Source organism: Onychomys torridus, chromosome 5 (assembly GCF_903995425.1).
Source record: "Onychomys torridus chromosome 5, mOncTor1.1, whole genome shotgun sequence".
NCBI classification, from domain to species: domain Eukaryota; kingdom Metazoa; phylum Chordata; class Mammalia; order Rodentia; family Cricetidae; genus Onychomys; species Onychomys torridus.
The window spans coordinates 22852169-22879715 of record NC_050447.1 but is presented as its reverse complement, the minus strand read 5'-3'; the positions used below and the strand labels follow the sequence as shown (position 1 = coordinate 22879715).

At 44.2% G+C, this 27547-nt stretch overlaps 1 protein-coding gene across 1 annotated transcript in view; it reads left to right on the top strand.

Annotated features, from left to right (window-relative positions):
• The window catches only part of Csnk2a2 (casein kinase 2 alpha 2), a 40776-nt gene extending 18818 nt beyond the window's left edge, over positions 1-21958 (top strand). Inside the window, exons 5-12 of the mRNA XM_036187232.1 lie at positions 5268-5327; positions 10013-10096; positions 10771-10881; positions 11409-11510; positions 11961-12061; positions 13772-13920; positions 16121-16214; positions 21513-21958. Of these exons, the coding sequence (XP_036043125.1) occupies positions 5268-5327; positions 10013-10096; positions 10771-10881; positions 11409-11510; positions 11961-12061; positions 13772-13920; positions 16121-16197 (684 nt within the window). The 3' untranslated portion in view covers positions 16198-16214; positions 21513-21958. The remainder of the gene's footprint in view (positions 1-5267; positions 5328-10012; positions 10097-10770; positions 10882-11408; positions 11511-11960; positions 12062-13771; positions 13921-16120; positions 16215-21512) is intronic.
• Positions 21959-27547: the final 5589 nt, after the last annotated feature.

Sequence of the window (27547 nt, the reverse complement as noted above, 5' to 3'; positions counted from 1 at the left end):
CTGCATGTACAACTTTATGTCAGAAGAGGGCATCAGATCCCTCTAGAGTTGGTTGTGAGCCACCATGTGGTTCCTGGGAGTTGAACTCAGGACCTCTGGAAGAGCAGACAGTGCTCTTAACCACTGAGCCATCTCTCCAGCCCCGGAAATGTACATTTTACACTGGATTAGGAGTTTTTCTTCCAGACTTTGCACATCAGCCACCTCTCAGCACTTTGAGTGGCCATTGGGTGTTCTGACGCCCTTGCTGTTACATCTGTCCTTCCCTCCCATTGCTGGTTGTCTTTCTGCTGAGTCATCTTGGAGTTAGCTGGACATTATCATACTTGGTTCTCGAATGGACTGGTAATGGAACCTTAGCATTTTCCTGTGTTAGCCACAGAATCCAAGAAGTTTAGTTATTTACACTGTAATCAATCTACTCCCATGACCTTTTTTAGAACTTTCTCAGTTACCGTTGCCCCCATGACTCTAGAGCTGTATGTTTATGAGTATATGGTTTAAGATCAACTGGGCTTTTCAAAAATTCTTTTATCGTTGACTCCTAATTTGATTGTACTTGTGTCCAGAAAATAGGATACATCCAGGTTGTGTATCCCTAGTCTACAAATCTCAAATGTGAAGTGCTGCACAGTATCATTATCAACCCACAAAGTAGAAAATGGGAAGCACACCATGAAAGTTTTGTTTCATGACCTATTTAAAATATTTAAAATATTGAATGAACTGGATGAGATGCCTTTAATCTCACCACTTGGGAGGTAGAGACAGGCAGCTCTCTAAGTTTGAGGCCATCCAGGGCTACATAGTAAGACCCTGTCTCTTAAAAAAAAAAAAAAAAAAAAAATTGCCTTTGTTCTGTGTATGTGAAACACAAATGGATTTGGATTTTGTCCAGATGTGGCTGGGACATCTAATCCTAGCACTCGGAAAGCAGAAGTTGAAGGATTAGGAGTTTGAAGTCAACCTGGACTACATGAGACCCTATTTCAAAAAATAAAATTATCCCCAAAACAAAACCATAAATGAATTTTATGTTGGCTCTTGTCACCAAAATACTTCATTATTTATATGCAAATGTTCTAAAAGCTGAAAAATACAATATCCAACATTGGAAACAAAGTGTGGTGGTGGCCAACAACTTTATCCCAACAGAGACAGGGGGATCTCTGAGGCCAGCCTGGTGTACAGGGCAAGTTCCAGGACAGCCAGGGCTACACAGAGAAACCCTGTCTGGAAAAACAGGTGCTGGTTTGGTCAGTCCCCCTTTAAAGCCACTGGTGGTTTTCTGTTTATCAGCCTTTAACAGTGAAAGAAACATGGTGGCCCTCAAAAAGACAAACTTTAGAAAGAAATGGGAAAGTCATTTCTGAGAGTTAGTGTGACCACTTAACAGCATACCCTCAACTTGAAAGTGTCTCAGGTGAGAGTTGGATGTGGTGGCACACACCTGTGCTCCCAGTACTTAGGAGACCAGATAGGAGAATCTAAGTTCAAGGCCAACTTGGGCTACCTAATGAGTTCTAGGTTAGCCTGAGCTGTGTAGAAAGATCATGTCTCAGAACAAGTCTAAAGGAAAAGGTATCTGTTGAGACACGTTAGTTATCTATACATTTAGAATGTTATAAATTTTAAAAAATATATTACAAATTTAAATGAACGTAGGTTTTAAGTAAAAGACATCATTTGAACATTGAATATTGGTAAGACTAAATTGAGCGTCATTCCTGAGAAGGTGGTAGCTTCACCCATCTTGATATTTTTGAGGAGTAGCATCCTGTGCTAGCTGGCCCTATGGGTCTTATAGACTAGATGGTTTCCTCTTTAGAGGAACCAGTGGACTACATCTAGAAGTCATTAACATTTTATCATTTCCTTGTAAGAATTGTGACATTTTCAGGTTGTAACATTTATTTGCTAGATTGAAAATGTGTTCCAGTTACTTAAATTTCCAAAAACACTGGTGTTTTGGGGGTTTTGTTTTGTTTTGTTTCTGTCTTAAGGTTACATGTTAGCAGTATCTAAATGGGTGGCTACCGCATGAAATAACACTTGTTTTTCACTTTATATTTCCTCCTTTTTGGTCTTCCTCCATTTGAGCCCTGAGATTTCTTGGTGTAGACTGAGCCGTGTACACTTGCTCTGTGTTCTCATACCTCTCATAGCTCTGCTCTTGTGTACTGGGTCAGAGTCCATAGAAAATGAAATCCTCTTGAATTGTAGCCGTTGAGCAAGGACTTTGTGTGGGATCTGACTGCTGTGATGCACTGCCCTGCCCCTTAGCATCTTTGAAGTTCTGCATGCATGCACTAAGAGTGTGGCCGTTCCTTGGATGTCTGTACTTTGCATAGGAGACTCAAGCCTGGCTATTAAGTTGCATTGTCTGCCATTCTCCTCTTCACATGTCTCAGGGTTTATTTTAGAAGCCAAAGACATGTTCAACCAGGCTCCTTAGATTACTCTTGGCAGTAGAACTGATCTTTAGGGAAACACCAGTGTGTATGAAGCCTTGCAGGTGAACCGGAATAGGTAAGTGGTTTCTTCCTTCATAATCTTTATTTGTGTGTGTGTAAATCAGACTTGTGGGAGGCAGTTCTTTTTTGTACCATGTGGGTCCTAGGGGAATCTAACTCAGGTTGTTGGGCGCTGTAACAAGTACCTTTACTTGTGAGCCCATAATCTTCCAGGAAACATAGCTTGGTTTGTTTTTGATAAATCTCTTATGCAAATGTGAGCAAAGCTTACTTCCTGCCAGTATTCTGCAGTTGCTTGGTTAATAATATTCTCTACATAGCTAGAGGGAAAATGTGGTTCTTAGGAAATTTAACATGGACGCTAATACTTGGAAGATAGGTTCTGTTTTGTTCCACTAACTAGTGAGCATTATAAAAGCAAGTGGAGGAGCTAGACATGCTGTCCTGCTATATGAGGGCTTGGCTTGAGAGCTTGATGGAGAAAATGGTTGTCCAGCTGTGCAGTGGATTTATGATACTCGGGAAGGTGGGGAGAGTTCAGCCCATCAGTTGAGGGCAGCTGTTTCCCTCATAAGTACATAGATAGCCAGGTACTCAGGCAACATTGGTGTGGGACTCTAGGCAGGTAGCAAGTTCACGTTTACAATAGTGAGGATTTACATTCAGAACTCCAGATCACTGCTAGTACCTGGTGCTAATTTTAGGGTAACTGAGAGTCTCACTGTGCTATGAACACCTTAAAGCAGTGGTTCTCACCTGTGGGTTGGGACCCCTTTGGGGTTGCATATCAGATATTTACATACCACTCATAACAGTAGCAGAATTATAGCTGTGAAGTAGCAACGGAATAATTTTATATTTGGGGGTCACCACAACATTAGGATGGTTGAGAACCACTGCCATAGGAGGAGAGCATGGCCTCTAGGATCCAAAGAAGGGAGAGACCCCTGTTTCTGCATAGAAAGCTGATGGGATGGTTTGGAGAGGCGCACTGGAAAGGGACAATGGAGAAGCAGATACATGTTGATGTCTTCAAAGAAAGTGATCCTGAAGCCTGCAGTGGAGATTGGAGCAACAACAATTAGAAGAAACCAGGTTGGCCCCTGGAGAGGCCTTGATCATAAGCCTAGGAGGTTACTTGGTCCAGATGTAGTTTAATCTTATCCCACAAAGAACTTGTGAAAAAAGGAGATCAGGCTGAGTGATGGCCAGCCATTCAGGGCTTTGTGATGGAAGAGGTCCAAGCGCTGTTGTGTAGGTAATGTCTTTCATATTCAGTAAAATTGGTACTGGTGGGAATAGTCAGAAATACTTTGTTCACAGTCCAAGGACATTTATTTTTATACCTTAGGCCCTTTACACGATGATTGATATAGCTAGTGCATGATACAAGAGGAAAAGCCTTTTATAGATAAAGGTTCAAATAAAATAGCCCATATTGATTCCTAGAAATAAAAAATCCTAGCATTCCGAGATTTTACGAATTTGATCTTTTCTTTTTTCTGGGCTATTTATTGACCTCATGGTTCAGCGTTTAGCACAGTCTCTGTGATTGATCTCTCTCACACCCAAGTTGGTATCTAAAGCTTATCCCTATACATTCTGGTTGCCAGCTGTGACCAAGTACTAGCTCAGAAACCTGCCTTGAAGCATAGGGCTGGGGAGACAGAAATCTGGGGTTTGGTCCTTAGGAAGCTGAAACTACTTGGCAGAAATAGTGTGTAAGGGTGTTTGCGTACAGCTCAGCCCCTAGCAACCCAGCAGCTTGTAGACCTGAGCCAGCAGCTGTCTGGGGCTGCTAGAGCTATGTATGTATTCCTACTAAGCTGGAAAGGCAAGTTACTCTTCCCTAAAGGGGGAGGGGAGGTGTGGCCTCTTCCTCTAAACCTGTGCTTTTTGTTAGTTTCTTTGTCATATTTGCAGATAAGTGGTTTTAGTTTACTCTCTATAGAATCTCAGTGTAACCGTTCTGTGCTCCGTGGAGCATCCCTGTGATGTGTGATTCTTTTTTCTAATAGAGGAAAAGTTTAAAGTCGTTTCATTTAACTTTAATTATAGAAAATGCTGCCGAGATTGACAGGGAAAGATTTACTTGGACTTGACTATCAAAGGCAATGCATAATGTCTGACTTCACTTGTGGGGTTTTAATGATACTGGTACTCTGCTCCAAGAAATTGAAATTTACTTCAAACTCCCGTGAGGTGGATCTCTGGATTATCAGTAATGTTTCCATGAGTATGTTAGCTTGTCTTGTGATTGTGTTTGACACTGCTGCCTTTTTATTTTTAATGCCTTATTCTACTATTCCTTAAAAAAAAAAAAAGTCAGTTGTTGCCTGTGAAATATTTTTCAGCCTGGAATTGTTTGGTGGGGAATAGAGGACATAGGTTTTTGAGAAGTCTCAGTGTCTCCATATGTCCCTCATTTTCCTTCTGTCCCTTCACAAACCACTTCATTCCCCTGACACTAGTCCATATCAGCGGGAAGGTCTTCAGGTGTGCTATGTGCTGGGTGGGCTCAGCTAGATGTGGACAGCTAGACAGTGTAGACTTCACAGCAGTGTGGCTGTGGTTGTTAGAATTATGGGATGGTAAGTAGTAAAGATCAAGTTGGCTGAAGTGTTTCCCTCTCTATTCAAGGTGGAATGTTGGATTCTTCATCTTTGCCATTCCAGGTCAGGCAATAACGGTGTGGGTGTCCATTGTAGCTAAGTTTGCAGAGCAATGCCGACGTTTAGAATAGCAAATACAATCAGACTGAATTAACTTTCTTCTTCCTGAAATCTGTTTCAGCAACTCTACCAGATCCTGACTGACTTTGATATCCGGTTTTATATGTATGAACTACTTAAAGTAAGTAGCTTTTTTTTTTTTTCAGGCTCATTCCTTTAAGAAGTTTTTGAAAAGACAGAATTCAAGCAGAATATTTCCTGATACCCAGAGAATCTAGTGAGACTTACCTTCTACTAAGAATTCTGTTGGGAGGCCTCACAGATTCTCAGTAAACCTTAGAAGGCTGGCCAGAAGGGGTACAGGGCCATTATACAAAGCTCACAATCCCTGGGCTTTCTGGCAGTTGCGTTTTTTCTTTGCCAGTTAATTAATCCTAGTGTTTTCTGTGTAGAAAGTCACCTCAGATTTAAAGACTTTAAAATGGCTTTTTATTGCTCATAATCTCATGAGTTAGTCTGGTAACTTTTTTTAGATCAGGTCTGCCTGACTGAGACAAAATGGTCTGTGTTGGCCTCATTCATGTGTCTGTGATGTAGGCTGGAGTTGCTGGACTAGTTGAGGTCCTGTCTTTCAGATAGCAGTAAGAATGGAGACCTCAACGTGTAAACAGTTCAACTTGGCCTGTGCTGTGTTGCCAGTACCCTGCTGGCAACAGTCAATCCTGTGGCCAGCCCTTGACCTCAGAGGGTATAAAATGGCTATTATTTCCCAGTGGGAAAATCGTGTAGAGGGATGTCTACAGAATTGGCAGCCATTTTTTTTTTCAAACTGTCTTACTATCTCTTTCTTATATGAATGACTATGTACCCCTTATTCCCAAGCACTGACTAGCACTTAATCCAGAGAGGAGTGATGGGCGGACCTTCTAAATGGCTTATCAATACTAAGTACTATAAAAGTTTTTTGAAGTATTATCAGTTGATAGAGGAATGTTTTCTAAGAAAACATTTACATAAATAAAGCATTCTGAAAATGCTACATGTACTTTTTAGGGTAAAGAATCACTTAGAACCTAGTAAGAACCATAAACTACCCCCAGAAGTGCTTTATAAATAAATAATTGACTAGGCATGGCGGCATATGACTTTAAATCCCAGCACTGGGGAGATCGAGGCAGGAGGATCTCTTGAGCTCAAGACAAGCCTGGTTCCAGGCCAGCCAGAGCTACAAAGTGAGACCTCTATCTCCAAGGAAAAAAAAAATAAGTAAATACAGATTATTGTAAAAAAATTGGGGAAGCGGGGATTAGTGGTTGTAGATCTCAGTTAAGAAAGTTGCTGAGATGGGGTTTGTGTGGGAACTGTGAAACTGTGCGTGAACAAAATACCAGGTTGAAGCAAGGTTGGACTTGGGAGTGAGGTTTGAAGAACTGGCTCCATGAAATGAATGCTTCTCCTTAGACTTGTGCTTGAATGGTCTGCCTGTCTCTGGAGTCAAAGTGGTGGGCTTGGGTTCACACCTTGTCTGTTGAGCTCCCTTTTGGTTGGTAAAGGTAGACTAGAGCTTGATGTGGTCTGCCTTTCTGGGTCTTCTCCAGACTAGAAGTCCAGTAGGAAGAGGTCTGCAGTGCTGTGAACAGCAAGCTGTATTTCCTAGAGGCTCATCCCAGAAAGCTACATACACATGTACCCTTGAGAGCTACTGCCCATTTCTCACAGTGCTCATTTCAGTCAGTGTTCAGGTTTGTCAATTTTAGCAAGTACCAGCTAGATAAAGACAGAACCTAGCACATCTGTCCTCGGTGCGGAGGGCCAGGCTACTGTCTAGTGGGAGCAGTATTCTCTCTTCCTGCTAATGAATGATCAGAAGCTGTAGCAGATTTTATAACTGAAGTATCTCTTCAGGGAATTTAGAGTATGTTAGGAGCCCCACAGGGTGTCTGGCCAGTGAACACTGTCAAGAATTAATCACTACTGCTTTTTCCCTCAGCCTTGGCCTTCGTGTATTTCACACTTCCCAGGGTTAGTCTAGATTAGATCTTTGACAAAGACTAGGTAAAATGGCAGAAATCAACATTTTCTCTTTTAGAGAAGAAGAGATAGACGTAGGAAGTAGGAAATATTTAACCTCACAGCAAATGTAAAGGAAACTAAGGCTGAAGGCTGTGTGTGACTGCTCAGTGACCTCCCCCAGCCCCAGGGCTTTATGTGATCTGATTCAGATTCAGGGGGATGTGCCTTCATGGACCCTAGTTTCATAAGAAAACGGCTGAGATGGGATTTGGTTGGGAACTGTGAAATACTGCTTAAACAAAATGCCAGTTGAAAGAAGGCACAACCACACAATGGAATCTTGCTACAGCTGTTGTAAAGTAAATTTTGAGTTTCCATGATACTAGGGTTTCTATGTGTAAGCCTTCAGCCAAGTGTCCTTAGATCTATGGTAGACGTTTAAGCAAAACTTAAGAATTCTGTTCTCTACCATGTGATACTAGTCGCATGCCAAGTGCTTAGTGGCCTTTTGTAGCTAGTAGCTACTCTGCAACACACCACAGCTACAGATTGCTACCTTTGCTGCAGAAAATGGTGGGCAGGGCTGGTAGAGGAAATTCTGGATGTCCAGAAAGTGCTCTTAGGCCCCTTCCCTCTAGTATTCCCTTCTTTGGAGATTATATCTCACCTCTATCCCCAGGTTTTGTATTGCCCACTCTCCAAATTCAAATTCAAAGTATCAAACCCTGTATGTTATTGTTGCTACAGACCAGGGAGCATTTTAGCATTTTGTGCATGCTGATAGTCAGAGTCTCTCTCTCTCTCTCTCTCTCTCTCTCTCTCTCTCTCTCTCTCTCTCTCTCTTTTCAAGGCAGGGTTTCTCTGTGTAGCCCAGGCTGGCCTTGAACGCAGAGATCCACCTGGCTCTGTGTCCGAGTCCTAGGATTAAAGGCATGCGCTGCCACCGCCGTCCACCCTCTCTTTAAATACACCTCCAGCATAAAGATGCCTGGCATGTGTCCTTCTCAGTCTGCCACTGTTCCCTAGCCAGGAAGTACTGGGTATCTAGTCACAGCCTGAGTGCACAACGGACACTTAGACTAGGTAGATGCCAGGTATTGTGCTGAACATTCTTTAATACAGGATCGCCCCCGTGTGAAGGATTTTCTGGCTTATTGAAGCTTTCCAGTGCTTTTTAAGCCACAGTGTTTAACTGTGGGGTTCACAAGGTGGCACATGGTGTGTATGGGAAAGAAGACTTAAGAGCTGTGAGTGTGTATGTTGGGGGTGTAGTAGAAAAGAAAGAAACCCTGGATGTGATGAGCATGCCTATAATCCCAACACTCAGGAGTCTGAGGTACAGGATATTGACTTTGAGGCCAGTCTGGGTGCAGAGAGAGTAAAGGACAGCCTGACTGAGCTGTGTAAACAATAAAAAGGAAAAAGGCTTATTAATCCAAACTTAAACATAAAAATTTAAGTCAACATTTCTCCAAAGGCAATATAAATACAGAGTGATCAATGAACACATGACATAATTTTTCATCACTAATAAGAAAATACAAATCAGAAACACACTGAGCTACTACTTTAACCTACCTGAGTAGCTGGAATTAAAAAAGGAACAGTGACTGGGTGGTGGTGATGGCGCACACCTTTGATCTAGGCATTTGGGAGGCAGAGGCAGGCGGATCCCTGTGAGTTTGAGGCTAGCCTGGTCTACAGATGAGTTCCAGGACAACCATAGTAGTCACACAGAGAAACCCTGTCTTGAGAAACTAAAAGAAAAAGTAACAATGACAGCCAGGCAATGGTGATACATGCCTTTAATTCCAGTACTCAGGTGGCAGAGGCAGGCGAATCTCTGTAAGTTGAAGCCAGCCTAATCTACACAATGAGTTACAGGATAGCTAGGGCAACACAAAGAAACCATGTCTCAAAAAAGCAAACAAAATAGTAGCAAGTGTTAGCGAGAATGTAGAGAGACTGGAACCATCATGTGTTGGATTTGAGAAAGCAGGCAGTTTCTTAAAAATTGTAAAGTTACCATAACAACAAGGCACTTCTGTCCCTAAAAAATGTACCCAAGATAAATGGATGCATACCTCCCAAAAGCCTACCTATGACTGTTGAGTGCAGCGCTGTTGTCAACAGCCAAAAGTAGAAACAACCCAAGTCAATAAACCAGTAAGTTCGTAGTTGATTCGGTCTCAAAAATCAATGAGCTCAATGAGAAAAGTGGACAGAGTGCTGCGCTGTTAGGGGTGTCCAGCAGAAAGAAAGCTCCAGAGCAGGTAGCTGGTTCACCAGTGGCCGGGAGTAGCTTGGCGTGGGCATTAACTAAGAGCGAGCACCAGGGAACTGTGGAGGTCCTGGAAAGTTCTAAAACATGGTGGCAGTGGTTACACAGCTCTCAGTTTACTAACGACCTTTGGCTTTCAACACTTAAATCCTTTTATATTGATTGTATTTCAGGAAGTAATTTTTTCTCTTAGAGTAGTAATGATAATTCTTGAATGCTGGCTCAGGTTTTATATTTAAGGAAAATGTAAATGCTTCTTAATCTAGAAAACTCACATGGCCCACGTAGCTTTAAGTCTGCCTTGTTAAAAGATAATGTTAAGATGTCCCACACTCTGGCTTCTCATTCCCTTTTTAAAGCAACCTTCATTCAGCATGATCATCAACAGCCCCCTTCCTACTGGCTGCCAGCTGTTGTGTCCATGGAGAGCATCTTTTTTCTCTCTCCTTAAAGGCAGTAAGCTGCCCTTTTTGAGACTATTCAAATTAAAGTGTCACAGATAATAAAAATGTGTTTGTGTTGGGGGTGGTAGAGGGTTTGCTTACTTTTCTCTGTGCTTTCTTACCTACTAGGCTCTGGATTACTGCCACAGCAAGGGAATCATGCACAGGGATGTGAAACCTCACAATGTCATGATAGATCACCAACAGAAAAAGGTACCAATCCAGCCAGGCAGCACCAAACCTTTGCTGAAGGCTTAGGGAAAGCCTAAACATTGCCCAATGGCATTGTGGTGTCTGCAGATCACCACTGATCTCTTCAGTGGACTGGTTACTGTGACTCCGCTAGTCTCCAGGAAGTGCACGGTGACCTTGACTATGGCCACTGGTTTTATTTTGGTTTTAGTGTTCCAAGGGTCTCAGGAAGAAGCGACAGCAGTGGTTTCTGCTTTGCTTCTTCATGACCGTTAGAGCAATCTGACTAGCCCTAAGAAAAGTACACTTGGGTCTCTCCAAATCTGGTTGTCATAGCCAGTGTTAGCTTACAGACCAACTAGAGCAGAGCTTCTCTTCTGGAGTGGGTATGCACACAAGTCCTTCGGTAGTGCCTGGAGCTGATGTGAAGAGCTATGAATGATGGGGGATTCTTGTGTTCCACATGTAAGTAGCATGGAGACGGAAAACGGTTGAACACTTGATTTGGAGAATAAAAACCATTCCAAGTACTCTGCTCCAGAAATGACTTCATCTGCAGTTCCTAAAGTGTAGTTTTTCATGGGTACACTGTATGTGGCCAGCTACCTGTTGTAGAAATGTGGTGTGGCCTCGTCATAGGCGTGGGCATCTTGAAGTGTCCTTTTGCATCCTGTTTGGTTTTGTCTTTCTCATAGCTCCGACTGATTGATTGGGGTCTGGCGGAGTTCTATCATCCTGCTCAGGAGTACAATGTTCGAGTGGCCTCGAGGTACTTCAAGGGACCAGAGCTCCTTGTGGACTATCAGGTGAGCTTATCAATGAAGCTGCTCTGAGCTATTTTTATATTTTCTTAGGGGTTTTCCTGGTTGCTCTGTAGTCAGTTTGGATGCATTCAAAACCCAGTTATTATTATATTCTAAAGGTTTTTCTCAGCTACATTAAAAAAAATTCTTTATGTGTATATGTATGAGCATACTTGTGCCACAGCCCATGTGGGGTCAGAAGACAACTTTCAGGAGCTTGTTCTTTCTGCCATATTGGTTCTTGGAACCAAACTTAGGTTAGTAGGCTTGACAGCCTTTACCAGCTGAGTCTCTTGATGCTCTTGATGGCTTTTTTTTTTTTCTTTTCCCTTTTTCTTTTTAAGGGAAAGGAATGACTTATTTTTAAAATAACTAAAGAAAGGCTGAGGATGGAGCTTGATAGTAGATGCTTGCCTAATATGTATAAGGCTCTAAGTGCCTTAAAAGTCAGGGCTAATCTTCAGAAGTCGGGTGAATATGAGAACCAGGGTTTCTAACCATCCTTGACTGACCATTCTTGTTGCCTTCAGATGTATGATTACAGCTTGGACATGTGGAGCTTGGGCTGTATGTTAGCAAGCATGATATTCCGAAAGGAGCCGTTCTTCCATGGGCAGGACAACTATGACCAGGTGAGCAGACTCAGCACTGCTTCTTTGTCACTAGGGAAATAGCTAGGGAAGTAGCCTCTGGGACAGGAAGGAGACATTGAGTGTGTGTGTGGCCATGAGGGCTCCAAGCATGCAGAGACAGACAGTGCTGTCTGTGGTGAACTTTCAAGATGGGTCTGAAAGGTAAGGCTCCTCTTTGTCTAATGAAATCAGACTCCAGTTATTTGGTCAGTGTCCCCAAAGATGTTAGCATCTAAATTAGGTTAACCCTTTAAAAGCAGTTCAGAAACTTGCATTCATGTGAGCATTGTGTCCTTGAGTCTCTTTGATTATCCTAGACTCAGGTCTCTGTTCAGTCCCTAGAGATTTGAGCGCTCAGCATGGAATTTCCTGATTCTCAGGCATAGTGTCCTCACAAGCTCATGGGCAGCTCTGTGCTTGGTGGTTTGGTCAGTTTGCTTTGTGTTTCAGCTTGTTCGAATTGCCAAGGTTCTGGGGACAGATGAACTGTATGGGTATCTGAAGAAGTACCACATAGACCTAGACCCACACTTCAATGACATCTTGGGACAGTAAGTAAGGGAGGGAGGGAAGGAGGGAGGGGCAGGCACTTTGCTCTAGTTCAGAAGTGGGAAGAGTAGACAAAATCCAACTTCTTTCCCTTTTCTAACATCAATATTGATATTTATTTACTTACTTGCTTGCTACTTTACTTACTTACTTACTTACTTACTTACTTACTTACTTACTTACTTACTTACTTACTTTACTGAGGTGGGATCTCACTGGCTGTGTAGACCAGGACTAGTCTTGAACTCTCAGAGATCTACTTGCATTGGCCTATTTATCAATAGAAAATGGAAAATAAGCCATGTATGGATGTACATGTTTCTAATCACAACACTTGGGAGGTTGTGGCAGAAGAATCATTGAGTTTGAAGCTGGCCTGGGAATCATGAGATCCTGTGGAAGCAGATGGAAAACAAAATCATAATGTTGTAGAAAAAATGTTTATTTGGTCAAAGCATGTCCTTTTTTGGTTTTTTTTGAGACAGGGTTTCTCTATGTAGCTTTGTGCCTTTCCTGGAACTCACTTGGTAGCCTAGGCTGGCCTCGAATTCACAGAGATCCACCTGGCTCTGCCTCCTGAGTGCTGGGATTAAAGGCGTGTGCCACCACCGCCCAGATGTTTTTTGGGGTTTGTTTTGTTTTGGTTTGGTTTTGGTTTTTCGAGGCAGGGTTTCTCTGTGTAGCTTTGTGCCTTTCCTGGAACTTGCTTTGGAGACCAGGCTGGCCTCAAACTCACAGAGATCCGCCTGCCTCTGCCTCCCGAGTGCTGAAAGCATGTCCTTTTTAAAAGAATTATTTCTTTTTATTTTATATGTAAGCATGATTTGCTTGTGTGCATGTATATGCACCGTGTGTGTATGTTTGGTGTCTGCAGAGCCAAAAAAAGGGTCCTCTGGACTTGGAGTTACAGATAGTTAAGCGCCACCATGTGGATGCTAGGAACTGAACCTGAGTTCACTGGAAGAGCAACCAGTGAGTGCTCTTAACCACTGAGCTGTCTCCCCACCCTGCATATGCTTATTTTGATGGAAAATCTTACAAAACTATGCTTCTTCAAATAAGAAGTGAATAGCTTATTTTTGAAGTAAGTTTTATATATAATAAATATTAAGGCATGCTGAATTTTCAGGTACTCTGCCAGTTTTCATGGTTTAGGTTTTTGGTTGGTTGGTTGGTGGGTTGGTTGTTTTGTTTTGTTGTGGATTGTTTTGTTTGTTTGTTTGACAAAGTCTTGCTGTATAGCTCTGGCTGGCCTCAATCTGGGTGCTAGGATTGTAGCTTCAGTACAGTATGTTACAAGTACATATTTGCCTGGTGGTCTTCAGACATTATTTTATGAAAACACTTCTAAAGCCAACCTCTAAATATATCTACTGACCAGTGCGTCATTAGTCACCTCCAGGCCTCACTTGCAATTGATGAAAAGATAGGCATGAGAATAATCCAGAAATATTGAACAAATTCTCACTCAGGTATAGATGTTTTAAATAGATTCTGTTCATCATGATTGAGCAGTTTTATGTCAGTACACCATGGTTATAACTGGGATCAACAGGGTGTGGGGTTACAGCCTATTTGAAGTAGGTGCCGATAAGAATGAGATCAGGTGCTACAAGAGGTGCAGTATTCTAAAGGTTTGTTATGAAGGTCTATTAGAGGAGTTTTCTTGTTGTTTAGTGTCAATACTAATGCTTCACTTTATTTTTCTTTAGACATTCACGAAAGCGCTGGGAAAACTTTATCCATAGTGAGAATAGACACCTTGTCAGCCCTGAGGCCCTAGATCTTCTTGACAAGCTCCTGCGGTACGACCATCAACAGAGACTGACTGCCAAAGAGGCCATGGAGCATCCGTACTTCTGTGAGTTATTAAAAGGCCAAAAAAAAAAAAAAAATGCTACCCTTTATCTTTGAGGTCGTTCAGAAAACTGGATGTTTGGATTAGATCAACCTGGGAATTTGACTTCAAATTTTATTCATTATTCTGCATCTCTGAGGCCACTTTACAGTGATGATATTAGTTCCCGAAAGTGCTTGCTTATTCACTGTTAGTGGTACCTCTGAGGCCATGCTGTCTACCCATTCCCATCACCATGGGCTTGTATACTGGAGTTATTTAAGCCTTTTTTTTTTTTTTTTTTTTTTCCAAGTGTGAATACATAATCAAAGATGATTTTTTTTCCCCTTTAAAAAATTAGTTAAAAGTAGTAAGATCAGCTACACGGTGGTAGTGCATATCTTTAATCCTAGCACTTCAGGCAGAGAGAGGTAGGCAAGTCTCTGAGTTTGAGGCTAGCCTGGTCTACAGAGCAAGTTTCAGGACAGCCAAGGCTATACAGAAAAACCCTGTCTCAAAAAAAAGTTGGGGGGCGGGTTGGGGATTTAGCTCAGTGGTAGAGTGCTTGCCTAGCAAGCACAAGGCCCTGGGTTCGATCCTCAGCCTCACCAAAAAAAAAGTAGTAAGATCATTTTAATGTGTTTCCAAAGGAAGCACTATGTGAGTAAAAGGAATCTGAGGTAAGCAGGCAGGTCTGACAGCCGGATTTTCACCTCTGACATCTCCCAGAGCATGTATGTGTTCCTGCTGCATTGGCGTGTGGTTTGGGTAGTTCTTCCCCTTGAAAGTTCCACATACACTTTCCCGTGTTGTTGGAAGAGGCGGTGCCTTAGTCTAGGCATGGACGAGGCAGGGAAATAGTGACTTGACTGACTGCACTCTAAGTCAAGATGGACTCTGTCCTTAAACTGTCTGTGTTGTTTGACAACTGTGTGCTCTTTCCCTTTCCTTTTGTGCTTTGGAGTTTAACTGATTCCTAATAATAGTAACTGATACGAAGGACTGATTGCTGTGCTCTTAAACCTGGGGCCAAAGTTTAAGGTGACAAAAAATTTAAAGGGTCTTCTCTATCAGCCTTCTGGGCCCTAGACAGCTGACATTCCATTGTCTGCTTTCTAATTTTCAACACAGAAAGCTGTTTTTACCCTTCAAGTTAGGCCACTTTAAGAATACCGCTGTCGCCCCAGATAGTGGCACACACCTTTAAACCAAGGGTGCAGAGGGCAGGCAGTCAGATCTTTGTGAGTTTGAGGCCAGACTGGGATACATAGTAAGACTATCTTAAAAACAACAAAAATAGCCAGGTGTGGTGATGTTATACCTTTAATTCCAGTACTGGGAAGGCAGAGGCAGGTGGATCACTGAGTTCAAGTCCAGCCTGGACTACAGAGTGAGTTCCATGAGAGCCTAGGCTGCACAGAGAAACCCTGTCTCAACAAACAAGCAAGCAAGCAGCAAACAAGCAAAACCCAATAAAGTAAAAAGCAATACTGGTGTAGAGTCATGAGGCAGATGCATAAGGATTGCAGATTTGACGCCATCTAGAGTACATAGTTAGACCCTGTCTCAGAAATAACAAAACAACCTGATGGATATTTCAGATAATTTGCTGTTTGTTTATTTTTCTAAACAAACTGTAGATTCCACTGCTGCTTAAAATTGATAGACTGCCATTGACTCTTTTCTTCACCCTTTTTATAATATGCTTATTGTACATGCTTTAAAGAATAAAGAATATATGATCTTAGTACTCAGAGAAGAAATCACAAAGAAAAATGTGAATTTTGAACAGTGGTAAGTTAGGGTTTCTGTGCCTTTCAGCAGCTGGGTCTGTATTCGAAGGAAGTAGAAAAACTACCTCTAAGTAATTCCCCAGAGGGCACGATGGCCACCCTGGCTGAGCTAGAGGATAAAGCTGAAGAAGAACGGGAGCTCAGTCCTAATCTGAGCGACAAAATACAATTTTCAGAAGGAGCTGAGGATATAACTTAGTGGAAGATTGATTGCCTAGCATGTGTGATACCGGGTTCTATTCCTTGCCTTGAGGACAAAAAGAAAGGCGTTCTTTCCTGATCCTGTCTTGGTGCCTGTTCTTATGGGACCTAAGTTCCACATAAATGTCTGTCTCAGTGCATAGAGAAGAGGAAAGGCAGGTTGGCTGTGGCATTCCCACTATACCCTCAATGCCGGTGCTGATGTGGCAACCTGGGCTCCTCTCTTGCAGACCCTGTGGTGAAGGAGCAGTCCCAGCCTTGCGCAGAGAACGCCGTGCTTTCCAGTGGTCTCACCGCAGCACGATGAAGCCTGGGGAATCGACGGTAATGCAGCACTGATGCTTGCCAATAAAACCAACCAACCAAACAAAAACTTGAAGGAAACTACAGTGTGATAAAAAGAAATTCTAATCATTCCTTCTAAAGGCAAAGAAGAGTAAAGACCTAAAGCCTGTCAAAAGCAAGAAACTCCCCAGTACTAGTCTGCAGGGAGCTGCGCTGTGCAGTGTGGCAGTGCGTATAGTTCAGGATCTGAAGGGACTCTCCCTTTGGAATGCATGGGAGATGAGAAGCTCGGAGTTGTTGTACGTGTACCTGCGTTTAACAGGATACCACTGTTGAATTAACCCGTTCGGTCAACAAGCTCTGAATGTCTGACTTCCTATCTATTCCATTGTGGTCTGGTTTTCTTCTGTGAGAATTCAGGCTCAAGTTTTAGCAAAAGTCAGCAGCAGTCTATGCTGACACACCAGCCTCATTTACACAAAAAGAGGAAAAAAGAAAAAGATTAAAACAGTGACAGTATTTTTTTTAAGCTCTTTTACAAATTCATGTGTTATGTATTTTTTTATGACACGAGCTCTCCAGGAAATGTACCTCATCCCTGCAGTTTTCTTCTAAGTGTATTCATTTGGAAGCAAACGGCGGTCACTCTCACCACGTCCGTCCTCTGTAGTGTCAGAAGATGGCACTGTAGATCTTGAGATGCCATGAACAGGTGCCAGGCTCATGAATAGTTCCATGCTGTGTGCATAACTTGGGGCTCACCTTTATTGATTTGCCTAACTATTGAATCTTGTTGCTTTTTTTTTTTTTTTTTTAAATCCCTGCCTTATAAGGAAAAACCTCACCATTTCTCAGCTTTGTTTGGGCACCTGCTTTAATGTACCACTTGAAAACAAAGACTATTTTCGTTCACAACCATAGCTGCAGCTGGAAAGTTGTCTTTAGGCAGGTCAAAGAGGAAGGGAATTGTTCTATTAGGATTTATTCAGGAAAGCCCTCACATGTGCAAAAGGCATACCCGCCATTGTCCCTCTTTTTAACCCCGTGACAAGCAGGTCTGGCTACAATTGGGCTGATGGGCATTTACAGCTCTGATATGTCATACATGAATATGATGGCAAAGAAGTCTCTGGCATGGAGGCGCTGGCTTGTGGGCAAGGCTGTCCTGTGACTCCTGCAGCTGACTGGAGAGGGATGGCCAGGGCTTGGGGGAGGAAATGGGGCTCCTGGAGCAAGTGTCAAAGCTTTATCCATCTACTATGCTGACCTTTGTGTTAGCAAAGAGCTAGATTTTGTTGGGGGTCTTTTGTTTTTGTTTTTTATAGGGCTGATTTCATTTGGGGGACTGGTCACTGATGTGGTTTGCCAGCTAGTCCCTCTCTCCTTGTCTGCAGAGCCATGCCTCAGCTCTAGGGACCTAACATGCTTGGGGTATCTACCACATCACACTTAGGATTTCTTCATTAACTATTTAATAATGCCATATACATTTTTATAAGGTTAGCTTGTTTGTTTGAAACATCTGTTTACATTCCAAATTCCAATAAACTTGTATTGGTATTGGTAGCAGGTCCATCTCTAAATGCAGATTCTATTTTGTCGTTTGGTCTGTGGAAACTTAAAAGGCAAATGTAACTCTTCTCTTGACAGTGTGGAGTTGAGTTGATAGGTTAAAAAGTAAGATCTTGGGCCAGTGATATAGCAGGTCAAGGCATTTGCTGCAAAGACTGATGACCAGAGTTCAGTCCCCGAAACCCACGTGGTGGGGGGACCTGCTCTCGTGGGTTGTCCTCTTCACACACGTGCGCTGTCAACACACGTGCGCTGCCAACACACGTGCGCTGTCAACACACACAATGAATAAAGTTTTAAGTCTTCTTTAAGATCCTTTAAAGCCAGAACATGGACATGCAGTTATGGTTTCCACACAGATCCTGCCTCTTTGCATTGCACCTTCTGTGTATTGATGTAAACATTTGTTTTTCCCGAGACTCAGAAACATGATATGGATGCGAGTGAACCTGTGTTAACATGTCAAGTAGCAAACCTCGAGTATCGGGGATTACCATGGACTTTCTCATGTGCCCTTGGTTGTCAGGGGGATGTGTCACCATATGTCTTTCCTGTTTTCTAACCCCATCTCCTTGTTCACCCATGCTTCTCTTTGTTCTTTCTCTTTTTAAGTTATTGAGAGCCCCTTGGATGGTTTTGATTGAGCAGTAACCCCACCTCTTTGCCCCAGGTCATCCAGAGACAGTGAAAATGTGTGGGAGGAAAGTTGGCCATGTTCCCCTGACCTCCCCTTGGCATGCTCTAGGTGAGAGGTCCTTGAGTGACAGCTCAGCGGGATGTCCTTTGTATGCAGCAGTACCGGTACTTTACCTCTCTTCCCCTCAGCTTTGGAGCATACTTGGGCTTAATGCTTGCTCCCTCTGAATCTGGACTCTGCCTAGGCTGGTCTTTCCCAAGTTGCAGTAAATCTAGTAGACCTCTTTTGCCTGTCTCCAAATCTACCTTGGGGCCAGGTGTACCTGGGTCCAGCCCCCTAGAGATTTCACTTGGGTTTGGAGAGTTTTAAAACGTGTGTGTGTGTGTGTGTGTGTGTGTGTGTGTGTGTGTGTGTGTGTGTGTGTGTGCGCGCGCGCGCGCGCGCACAGAGGTGATAGTCTAGTTTTCTATTCAAACTAAACTGGTAAATTTACCCACTCAGTATCCTTTACAGTGAATATATACTTCTTAAACTCATCTCAGTAATTTTCATTTGTTTGCTTTATTACCTTATAACAAGTTAAAAGTGCCTATGACAAGAACTTGATTATTTCCTAATGAAAAGCAAAAACAAAAACAAACTGGGAACAGGGTAGTGTTGCACTATCATCTCAGGTACTACCTGTGTTCAAGAACCTGCACCTGGTGTGCTGAGCAGAGGCTCCAGGGCTGACTCAAGATCAGTGGCTCTCCTTGGTATCCACAAGGAGCATGACGTCAAGGTTGCCTGGGCTAAGAAAGCCATGCTGAGAATGCTACTTAGGAGTATGTTGGTGGCAGTTTGTTCTTTTCAGGTTCCAGTCAGCTGACCCCACTCCTGCCGCTGTTATGGGTGGCTGGGTAGAAGCCATTGCCTGTCAAATGAGAACACTTGTTACTGAGGCTTGCTGTGGAGCAGAGTTCCAGCCAGGCCTCCTTGTGCACCTTCCCCTAACATGTCCATGCCCACCTGGCTTAGGGCACATGGGTCCTCTTATGGAAAGGAAAGCATTCTCTGGCTGAGAGAAAGGAGCTGGGAGTCCAGGAGGTTTAGAGAGGGTGGCTGGGGAGGGACAGGTGACAGGAAAGGATCTGGTAAGAAAACATGTTGTAAAGGGGGGCCTTGAAGAGCTCAGACTCCTGAGAACGAAGGAGTGCTTAGGGAACACTAAGCTCCTATCACAGATGTGCCTGGAGAGGACACTGCCCCTGGCTTGGGTCCAGTGGCCCTTGAGAGGTAGTTGCCAAGGGCCTCAGGGTCTGTGCCTACTCAGGGAAACATCCTAGATTCTCCAGGAGCATGCTGCTGTATCTGCAGAGGCTGAGGACAGGAACATTGGGAATAGTTTCTATGTGCATTAAGAGAAATGTAGGAGGAGCCAGTTAACTGTTTGCTTTAATATCAGTTCAGATACCCAGACACCCACAGGAAAGGGCATCTCCCTCTTGCACATGAGTGAGTGGATAAGAGCTGGGGAGAGATGGTTGCAGAATGCCAGCCAGCCCTTCTGAAAGCAAAAGCAAGCAGATCTTGTGAACACATAGAACCTGAGTTTGTCGGGGAGTTTAATAAATTAAAACTGACGTGTGTCCTGCTTTAAAAACTGAATCCCAGTGTGGGGATGATGGGGAAGGGAGGTGGCCAAGAGCACTTGCTTTTGTGCTGGGGGGTGGGAGGGGTCTTGGTTGTAGAAGCTGGCAAGGTTGGATTATGCAGTTGATGCATACTTTTGTGTCAGTACTCAACATTGTGCTACAAATGTGACACTTAACCCTGAACTGCATGTATTGGGGGATTAAAAAACAAACTTTGAATCAATAAATTAAGTTTTTCACTTGCTGGCTCTTCTTGCTGTAAATGGTGACTAAATTTTGGACAGAAATCTTGATATCCAGAGGCAAGCTTGGATAATCTTCAAGAACCAGGGAGTGATCCCTTTCCAAATGAACGCTACAGACCCAGTTCCATGGTGTAGCCCTAGATGATTGACATTGGGTGCCATGTAAATTCCTGTTCTCCTAAATAAAAATGATTGTAGATGATGCCTGACCTTCTAGGAGACAAATCAGTTGCTGGGGACCTTAGCTTGCATGCCCTGTCTTGGGGGAGGTGGGGAGCACAGGCATAAACCTGGAGCTTTGAAGACCTATGCAGTGGCTAAGGCCTTCACTTGTGTGTGACGACTTCTTTAGGAACAGGACTAGAGTGTCATGGAGGATATGTTCTCTACTTGTTTCTCAGTGGCAGCACTCAAGACCCCTGTTTCTCAGGACTGATTTGTTACATGACTAACCTTAGGACGCAGGCTTGGGCATGTATGATCATCTCTCCCCACCACTCCTTGCAGCACACGCATGTGAATGTGTGCCATCATTTGCTGATAGTAGGGGTCTTGAGTGCATGTGCTTTTATCCCTCACTAATACCTCTGCATTGGACCCTTGGACAATAGCTGAAGAGCTTGGATGCAATGAAATCAACATGCATGGGCAGCTTTTCTCATAAGCAGTAGAAAGAACCTTATCCCCAAGGAAGTTTCCACAGTGACTGAGACAGCTTACTGGATGCCAAGTGCTTTCTACATCTAGAATCTAGTCACTGGCCTGTCAATCACCTGCTTTACCATGATCATTATGGAAGGAGGCCATGCCAGACAGCTGTTTTCAGGGGCAGGTTGAAAACAATTTTGAGCCCGCCTGCTGCCCTTCAATGATTAGTGGATTCAGCCCTTTCCCTGAGTAAATAGACTCAAGACACCCTCAGTAAATGTCAGGTCTGAGAGAACCCTGGAGCTGGACCTATTTATCTGGCTTGCCAGAATGGTCAAGGCATTTGCATCAACACCTGAACTTGAAGGTCAGGGCAAGAGAATTGATGGTGGCGTGATGTGGCCAGAGTTCCTCTCCAGAAGGCAGGCCAATGGCTGCCTCTGTTGGGGTCAAAGAGCAGGAAGAGGACACTTGAAAGCCTGAGCTCATGACCCATGGAGTGGCGTGGAGAAGACAAGCTTGCACCCTGTCCCTGGTGGCCTGCCTCACTCTGGCTCAGATTGATTAATGCCCTCTTTCCCCTCCTCCCATCTCTCCCCAGGTCTGTTGCGGTTCCTACACTTTTCCATAAGCAGAACAAGAACCAAATCAAACGTCTTAACGCGTGTAGCGAGATCACGTCCCGAGAGCAGACACAAAATGGTGGCAGGCTTGGCGAGCACGAACTAGACCACCTGAAGGGCAGCCCACCACCGTATATCAGACCTCACTTCCGAATGTAAAAGGTTCACATGCCTTTGGCTTCCTGTTGACTTCCTCCCGACCCAGAAAGCATGGGAAATGTGAAGAGTATGCAAAAATGGTTGTTGGTTACTGTTGCTCCCCGTGCCCGTGACCTGTCCCATGGCTGCCCGTTGCTCCAGCAAATCCCAAGGACTGGCTGACCACAGACTCCACAGATGGGATCGGGGCAGTGTATGGCATGATGGGCAGTTACATATTATTTTAAAAGTATATATTATTGAATAAAACGTTTTAAAAGAAGTGGATGGAGAGTTTTCAGTATGAAAGGGGCCGCTGATGGAGACCTGTGGCCAGAGAGGACTGAATGACTGGTGCACTTGTGCCAGGCTCTCACTAGAGGGAAGCAGGGCCAGGATGCCATGTGTCTGGCTGCATAGGCAGGGAGAGTTGGGCCTTATCTTGATGCAGTCCCGTCACTTGTTCACCCTTGCCTCTTGCAAATGAGGAGTGGCTCAGTAGTTGAGGGGTTTAAATGCTCCTGTGGTGACTCCAGGAAGATGCTGGAAACCACCCTTTGCTGTTTCTTTGCTCATGCCTCAGCATTTTGTCACTCAGTCAGACCCACCCCCTTCTGAAGAAAACCTTCAGTCCTGGAGGAAAGTTGAGTCTGCTATCCAATGGGGAGGGAAGTGATCAAGCCCGAAGAGGCTTCTTTCTCATCCTGTCCTGGAATGCCCAGGACAGGTAGGGAAAGCACACACACATGCACACACATACAGAGAGAGGCTTCAGTGGAAGCAGCCATTGTTAACAGGAAACAAAGCCAGTGCTTTTCAATGTCCTCAGGCCTCTGATGCCAGACAGCTGTGCAGAGGAAGTAAACACAGCTGGGGTCTGTGGCCGGCCTCTACTGCCTGTAGAGCTCAGAGACATGGGCAGCTTTGAAGCAGGCAGTGGGTTGGGGTGCAGGCTTGCTCTTCACAAAGGCCACTTGCCCTGCACCCTTCAGCCTGTTGTTTTGAATGGCCATGTAAATCCAAATGTGAACACTCACAGTATTAAAGTGGTTATGAGGAAATAATATAACAGGCCCCTACCAGGTCACCATGGTGTCCAGTGTCCTTTGGACCCACTTACGTCAGATCCATTTAGGTCTCCAGGTATGAGAGCTTAACACATCCCACCACACCACACCACTGGACACTAGCAAGTGCCCCCCAGGCCACTGGCCATAGACTAAAAAGCCAGTGAGCTATAGGCACCTTGCCTTGGTTTCTCATCCTACCACTGGCCTAAAGTTCTCAAGCATTTCCTGGAGCCCTTTTCAATTCAAGGCTCTAGAAATTCTGTTGGTATTCTAGCATTAATAGCTCATTCACATGTTCTCGAGATGTATACAGTGGATATGTGCTGTGTCCACAGACCTGTCTGCAGTTACAACCCTGTGCAGCTGTGGAGGGTCTACTGGACAGATTCACAGGTAGGGACATGGGAATCCATTAATACTCATAAAGAACTGGGAACACTAGCTTAGTCCTTGGTTTCCCCCACTTTTTAGCCCCAGCTCTCCTTCACTTCCCAGTATAGAAGTCCTGATTTTCAGAAATGACAAGCCTGTCAGGTATGCTTGAGTTTGGGGGTGGCTGGAGAGGAAAGGGAAGGAGGGCTTTTCACTTTGGTTTTGACTTTGAGACGATGACATGGAGTCTGCTAACCTGAGGATCCACGTAGCCCATCCACAGCAACATGGGCTGTCATGTTGTCAGAGGACCCTGCCATCATCTGTAGACAAGTTACTATGCTTGTAGTAAACAGTTCGAATGTTACCAAAAGTTAATAGGTAAAGCCCCTCTAAGCCATGTTAACCGTTACTCAGGTTGACCTGCTTTTCATGTTTCTGTATACCCTTACTATCATCTAAAACTTAGTAATGATGCAAATGTAAGAAAATGATACATTCTTTTTCTAAAATGTTTCCAGTTGAGAGTGAAACTCCGATTCAGCATGTATACATCTGCCTCCCGTCTCTCCATGGCTTCACGGTGCTCCACTGTGTGAGGTGCCACAGTTAAAGTAATTCCTTCAGAAACTCTGAACTGTTTCTAGTTTTTCAGAATTGCTGAGTAAGCAAATGTGCTCTGTATTTGTAGATGGGGTGTGTATAGGATAAAAGTTACTCTTTAAAGGGGTATATGTCAACTTTCCCTTTCAAAAATTTTATTATGTGTGTGCGTTCGTGCGTGCGTGCGTGCGTGATGGGATGGGGGGGCATGATGGGAGGGGCAGAGGGAGTGCCGGCAGACACATGGCCCGAGGGCCAGGAGGTGGAGAGGATGGGCTGTTCTTCCCAGAATGCAGTTTCTCTTTCTGGGGCTCTTAACACAAGGTGCCTCTCACATGCATTGTGCTGAGAAGCCGGACTCAAAAGGCTGAGTTCCGGATAATACCATTTAAGGAGGGATGGAAAGCAGATCCTAGTTGTCTGAGTGAAGTATGGCTCCAGGGGTTTAGCATGATATCCTTTTGGGGATAGCATAGATGTGAGGTTATATACATGCCACCTTTGTCAAAACTATCCACCGTAAAGAGTCCATCTTCCTGATGATAAACTTGGAAGTATTTGTGAAAATCGTCACACGCAGGGGCCCAACAGAGTCAGTCCCCCATGGCCTCCCCTCACAGGCTAGCAGGAACTTCTGCAGTAGCCCTGCCTTTCATTGGCCCCTTAGTCTTTCAGTGTTCAGGGCACTCTCCTGGTTCTGCTCTGTCTAAAGTGCAGACCTGCTCACCTCACCACTGTGCCAGACCACCACCCTGGCAGCAGAGAGAAGTGGAGAAAAACCTCTGCATGCCACTGTGTAGTGCCTCCCTGTGTGTCCCAGGGACAAGTGCTCTGGGTGAATTTCTAGACCAGGTTGGCTTGGATACCTGCTGTTCCCTGGGTATTAGCGGATGACCAGGACCTTGTGCACCAAAAGGGATTCTTACAGTCACTGATGCTTGAAATGATACCTTGGTTATTAAATTTGTACATTTAAAATCTAGTTTGTGTCATGTGTATAGGTATGCACACACGGTGTGTGCATGTATGAGGGTCAACATACAGTGTCTTCCTCGGGCACTCTCTGCCTTATTTTTTGGCACAGAGTCTCTAACTGAACCTAGAGCTCTCTTATTTGGCTAGACTGGCTGGCCAGCAAGCCCCAGGGACCCTCCTGTCTCCACCACCCTGCTGGAATTAACATGTGTGCGTCACTAAAACCCAGCATGTAAGTGTGCGTTCTGGAGGCTCAAACTCAGGCCCTTCTGGTGCCTGGAAAGCTCTTTACCAACGGAGCCCTCTCCCCGGCCTCTCCATTGTGTCTTTAGGATCAACCGTCATTCTTGTTTAACAGCAAAAAACCAGCCGAAGCCGGCACCCACCCGTGTTTAAACTTTCATGGGTCAATACATTAAAAACTTAATGGGTGTCAGATGTGGAGCATGTCTTTAATCCCAGCACTCAGGGGGCAGAGACAGCTGGATCTCTGTGAGTTTGAGGCCAGCCTGGTCTGCATAGTGAGTTCCAGGACAGGTTCCAGGACAGCCAGGGCTATGTAGTACCCTGTCTTTGTTTGTTTGTTTGTTTGTTTGTTTTATGAAACAGGGTTTCTCTGTGTAGCTTTGTGCCTCTCCTGGAACTCACTCTGTAGCCCAGGCTGGCCTCAAACTCACAGAGATCCACCTGCCTCTGCCTCCCCAGTGCTGGGATTAAAGGCGTGCGCCACCACCTCCTGGCAAGCCTTTGTATGTTTTCTTTGGGACTGAGTGGCTGTGGAACCAGGTGGGTCACAGGAAAACTTCCTACTACAAATGTTCAAGCCGAGCCATGGTGGTGCATGCCTTTATTTTCAGCCCTCAGGAGGCAGAGGCAGGTGAATCTTTGTCAGTCCAAGGCCAGAATGGTCTACAAAGTGAGTTCCAGGATAGCCAGAGCTATTAAACAGAGAAACCCTGTCTCAATCCCTCCTTTCCAAAAAAAAACACAAAAAAACAAACAAACAAACAAACAAACAAACAAACAAACTAATGTCCACCCATTTTGATATTCTACCAGCATAATATACTCTGCCTCAGTTCTGGTCCAGAACAGGCTGATGGTTAAAGATTCCAGGCTAGACAGAACTGTGAGTTAACAAGCCTGTGTCATTGATGACATTCCTAGCACACCCTGTGATACCTCCTGAGCTAGTTGTCCTGAGTGGCAGCATGGGAGCTTTGGTGGCTGCTGCCTAGATCTCAATTGCTCTGCTTCTACACTGCATCCCCCTTCTCACTGGTTACCCTTCCTTTCTGTGGTGCTGGGGCCTGAACCCAGGGTCTGCTGCATGTCAGCAGAGTGTTCTACCACTAAGCTACACCCCCAGTCCTCTTTCTTTCCTGTTTTGAGATAGGATCTTGCTGAGCTGCCCAGTCTAACCTTAAGTTCACTCTCTACACAGTCAGGCCTTGAACTTGTGGTCCTCTTTCCTAAGTAGCCAGGATTACAGGCCTGCCCAAAGCAAGAGGCCTGGCCGCTGATTGTCTCTTTATCTGACTACATCTAATTGTGTTGGTCGTTGCTGTCATTGATAATATTCAGTTATCAGCAAGGCTTCCTAACTGTTGAAGTCTATGAGATACACATACAAAAACTAGAGTGTTAGAGGCAGGCAGAAAACAAGAATGACAGAGTTGAATGCATCTGTATGTGCAAGGCCTGAATTTAGGTAAATTTGGTCTACTTTACCTTTGAAATAAATGTAAATGACAGAAGTGGTCATATGGTTTTCCATTCATCTATCCAGTCATTTATTTACTGAGTGTCTACCACAGTAGTGGAAACTGGCAGGGCCTGGGATACATGAACAGAGAAAAGCATACTCCATCCCTATTGTGGAGTATTTGTACATTGTGAGAAGATGTGTCACTGTGACTGGTTTAATAAAGAGCTGAATGGGCAATAGCTAGGCAGGAAGAGGTTAGGTGGGACTTCTGGGGACAGAGAGGACTCTGGGAAGGAGAAAGGTGGAGTTGCCAGCCAGACATGGAGAAGAAACAGGAGGTGCAAGATGGAAGAGAGGTAAGGCCATGTGGTAGAATGTAGATGAATATAAATGGATTAATTTAAGTTATAAGAGCTAGCAGGAACAAGTCTAAGCTATAGGCTTAGCTTTCATAATTAATTAGAAGTCTTCATATCATTATTTAGGAACTGGCTGGTGAGACAGAGAAAAACTCATCACATATGGCATCCAACATGGGGGCATGTATTTCCACAAAGGACCTGAAAAATCTTTTTAAAAAGTTCCAAACATACAAACACTGAACCAGATATGGCTTCCTGGTCCACAGTCTCTCAGATGGCTCCCAGCTGCTGCCTTAAGCAGTCAGTGCCATGTGTAGAGCCATGTGTGGAGCCATGCAGCAGGTTTATGGCTTGGCATATACAGCCAGAGTAGGCTGCAGGCATGCAGTAAAGCAATCCAGATGGAAAAAGCCTTTAAACAGATACAGTAAAAAATGGGTATAGACAGACATAGAAAAAATAGTTTAAGGGCTGGAGAGATGGCTCAGAGGTTAAGAGTACCGACTGCTCTTCCAGAGGTCCTGAGTTCAATTCCCAGCACCCACATGGTGGCCCACAACCATCTGTAATGAGATCTGGCGCCCTCTTCTGTATACATAATAAATAAATAAATCTTTAAAAAAATAGTTTAAAAATAATAGTAAAGTCTTTAAAGAGACAGTAAAGTAATAGAAAAGAAAAAAGCCATGTAAAGACAGGACATACACAGGGCATCTGGATCCTGTATGCTGCTTTGTTGACTTTGAATTTTGTGAATGCTAATGAGTGAATGGCAGCAGCTGAGA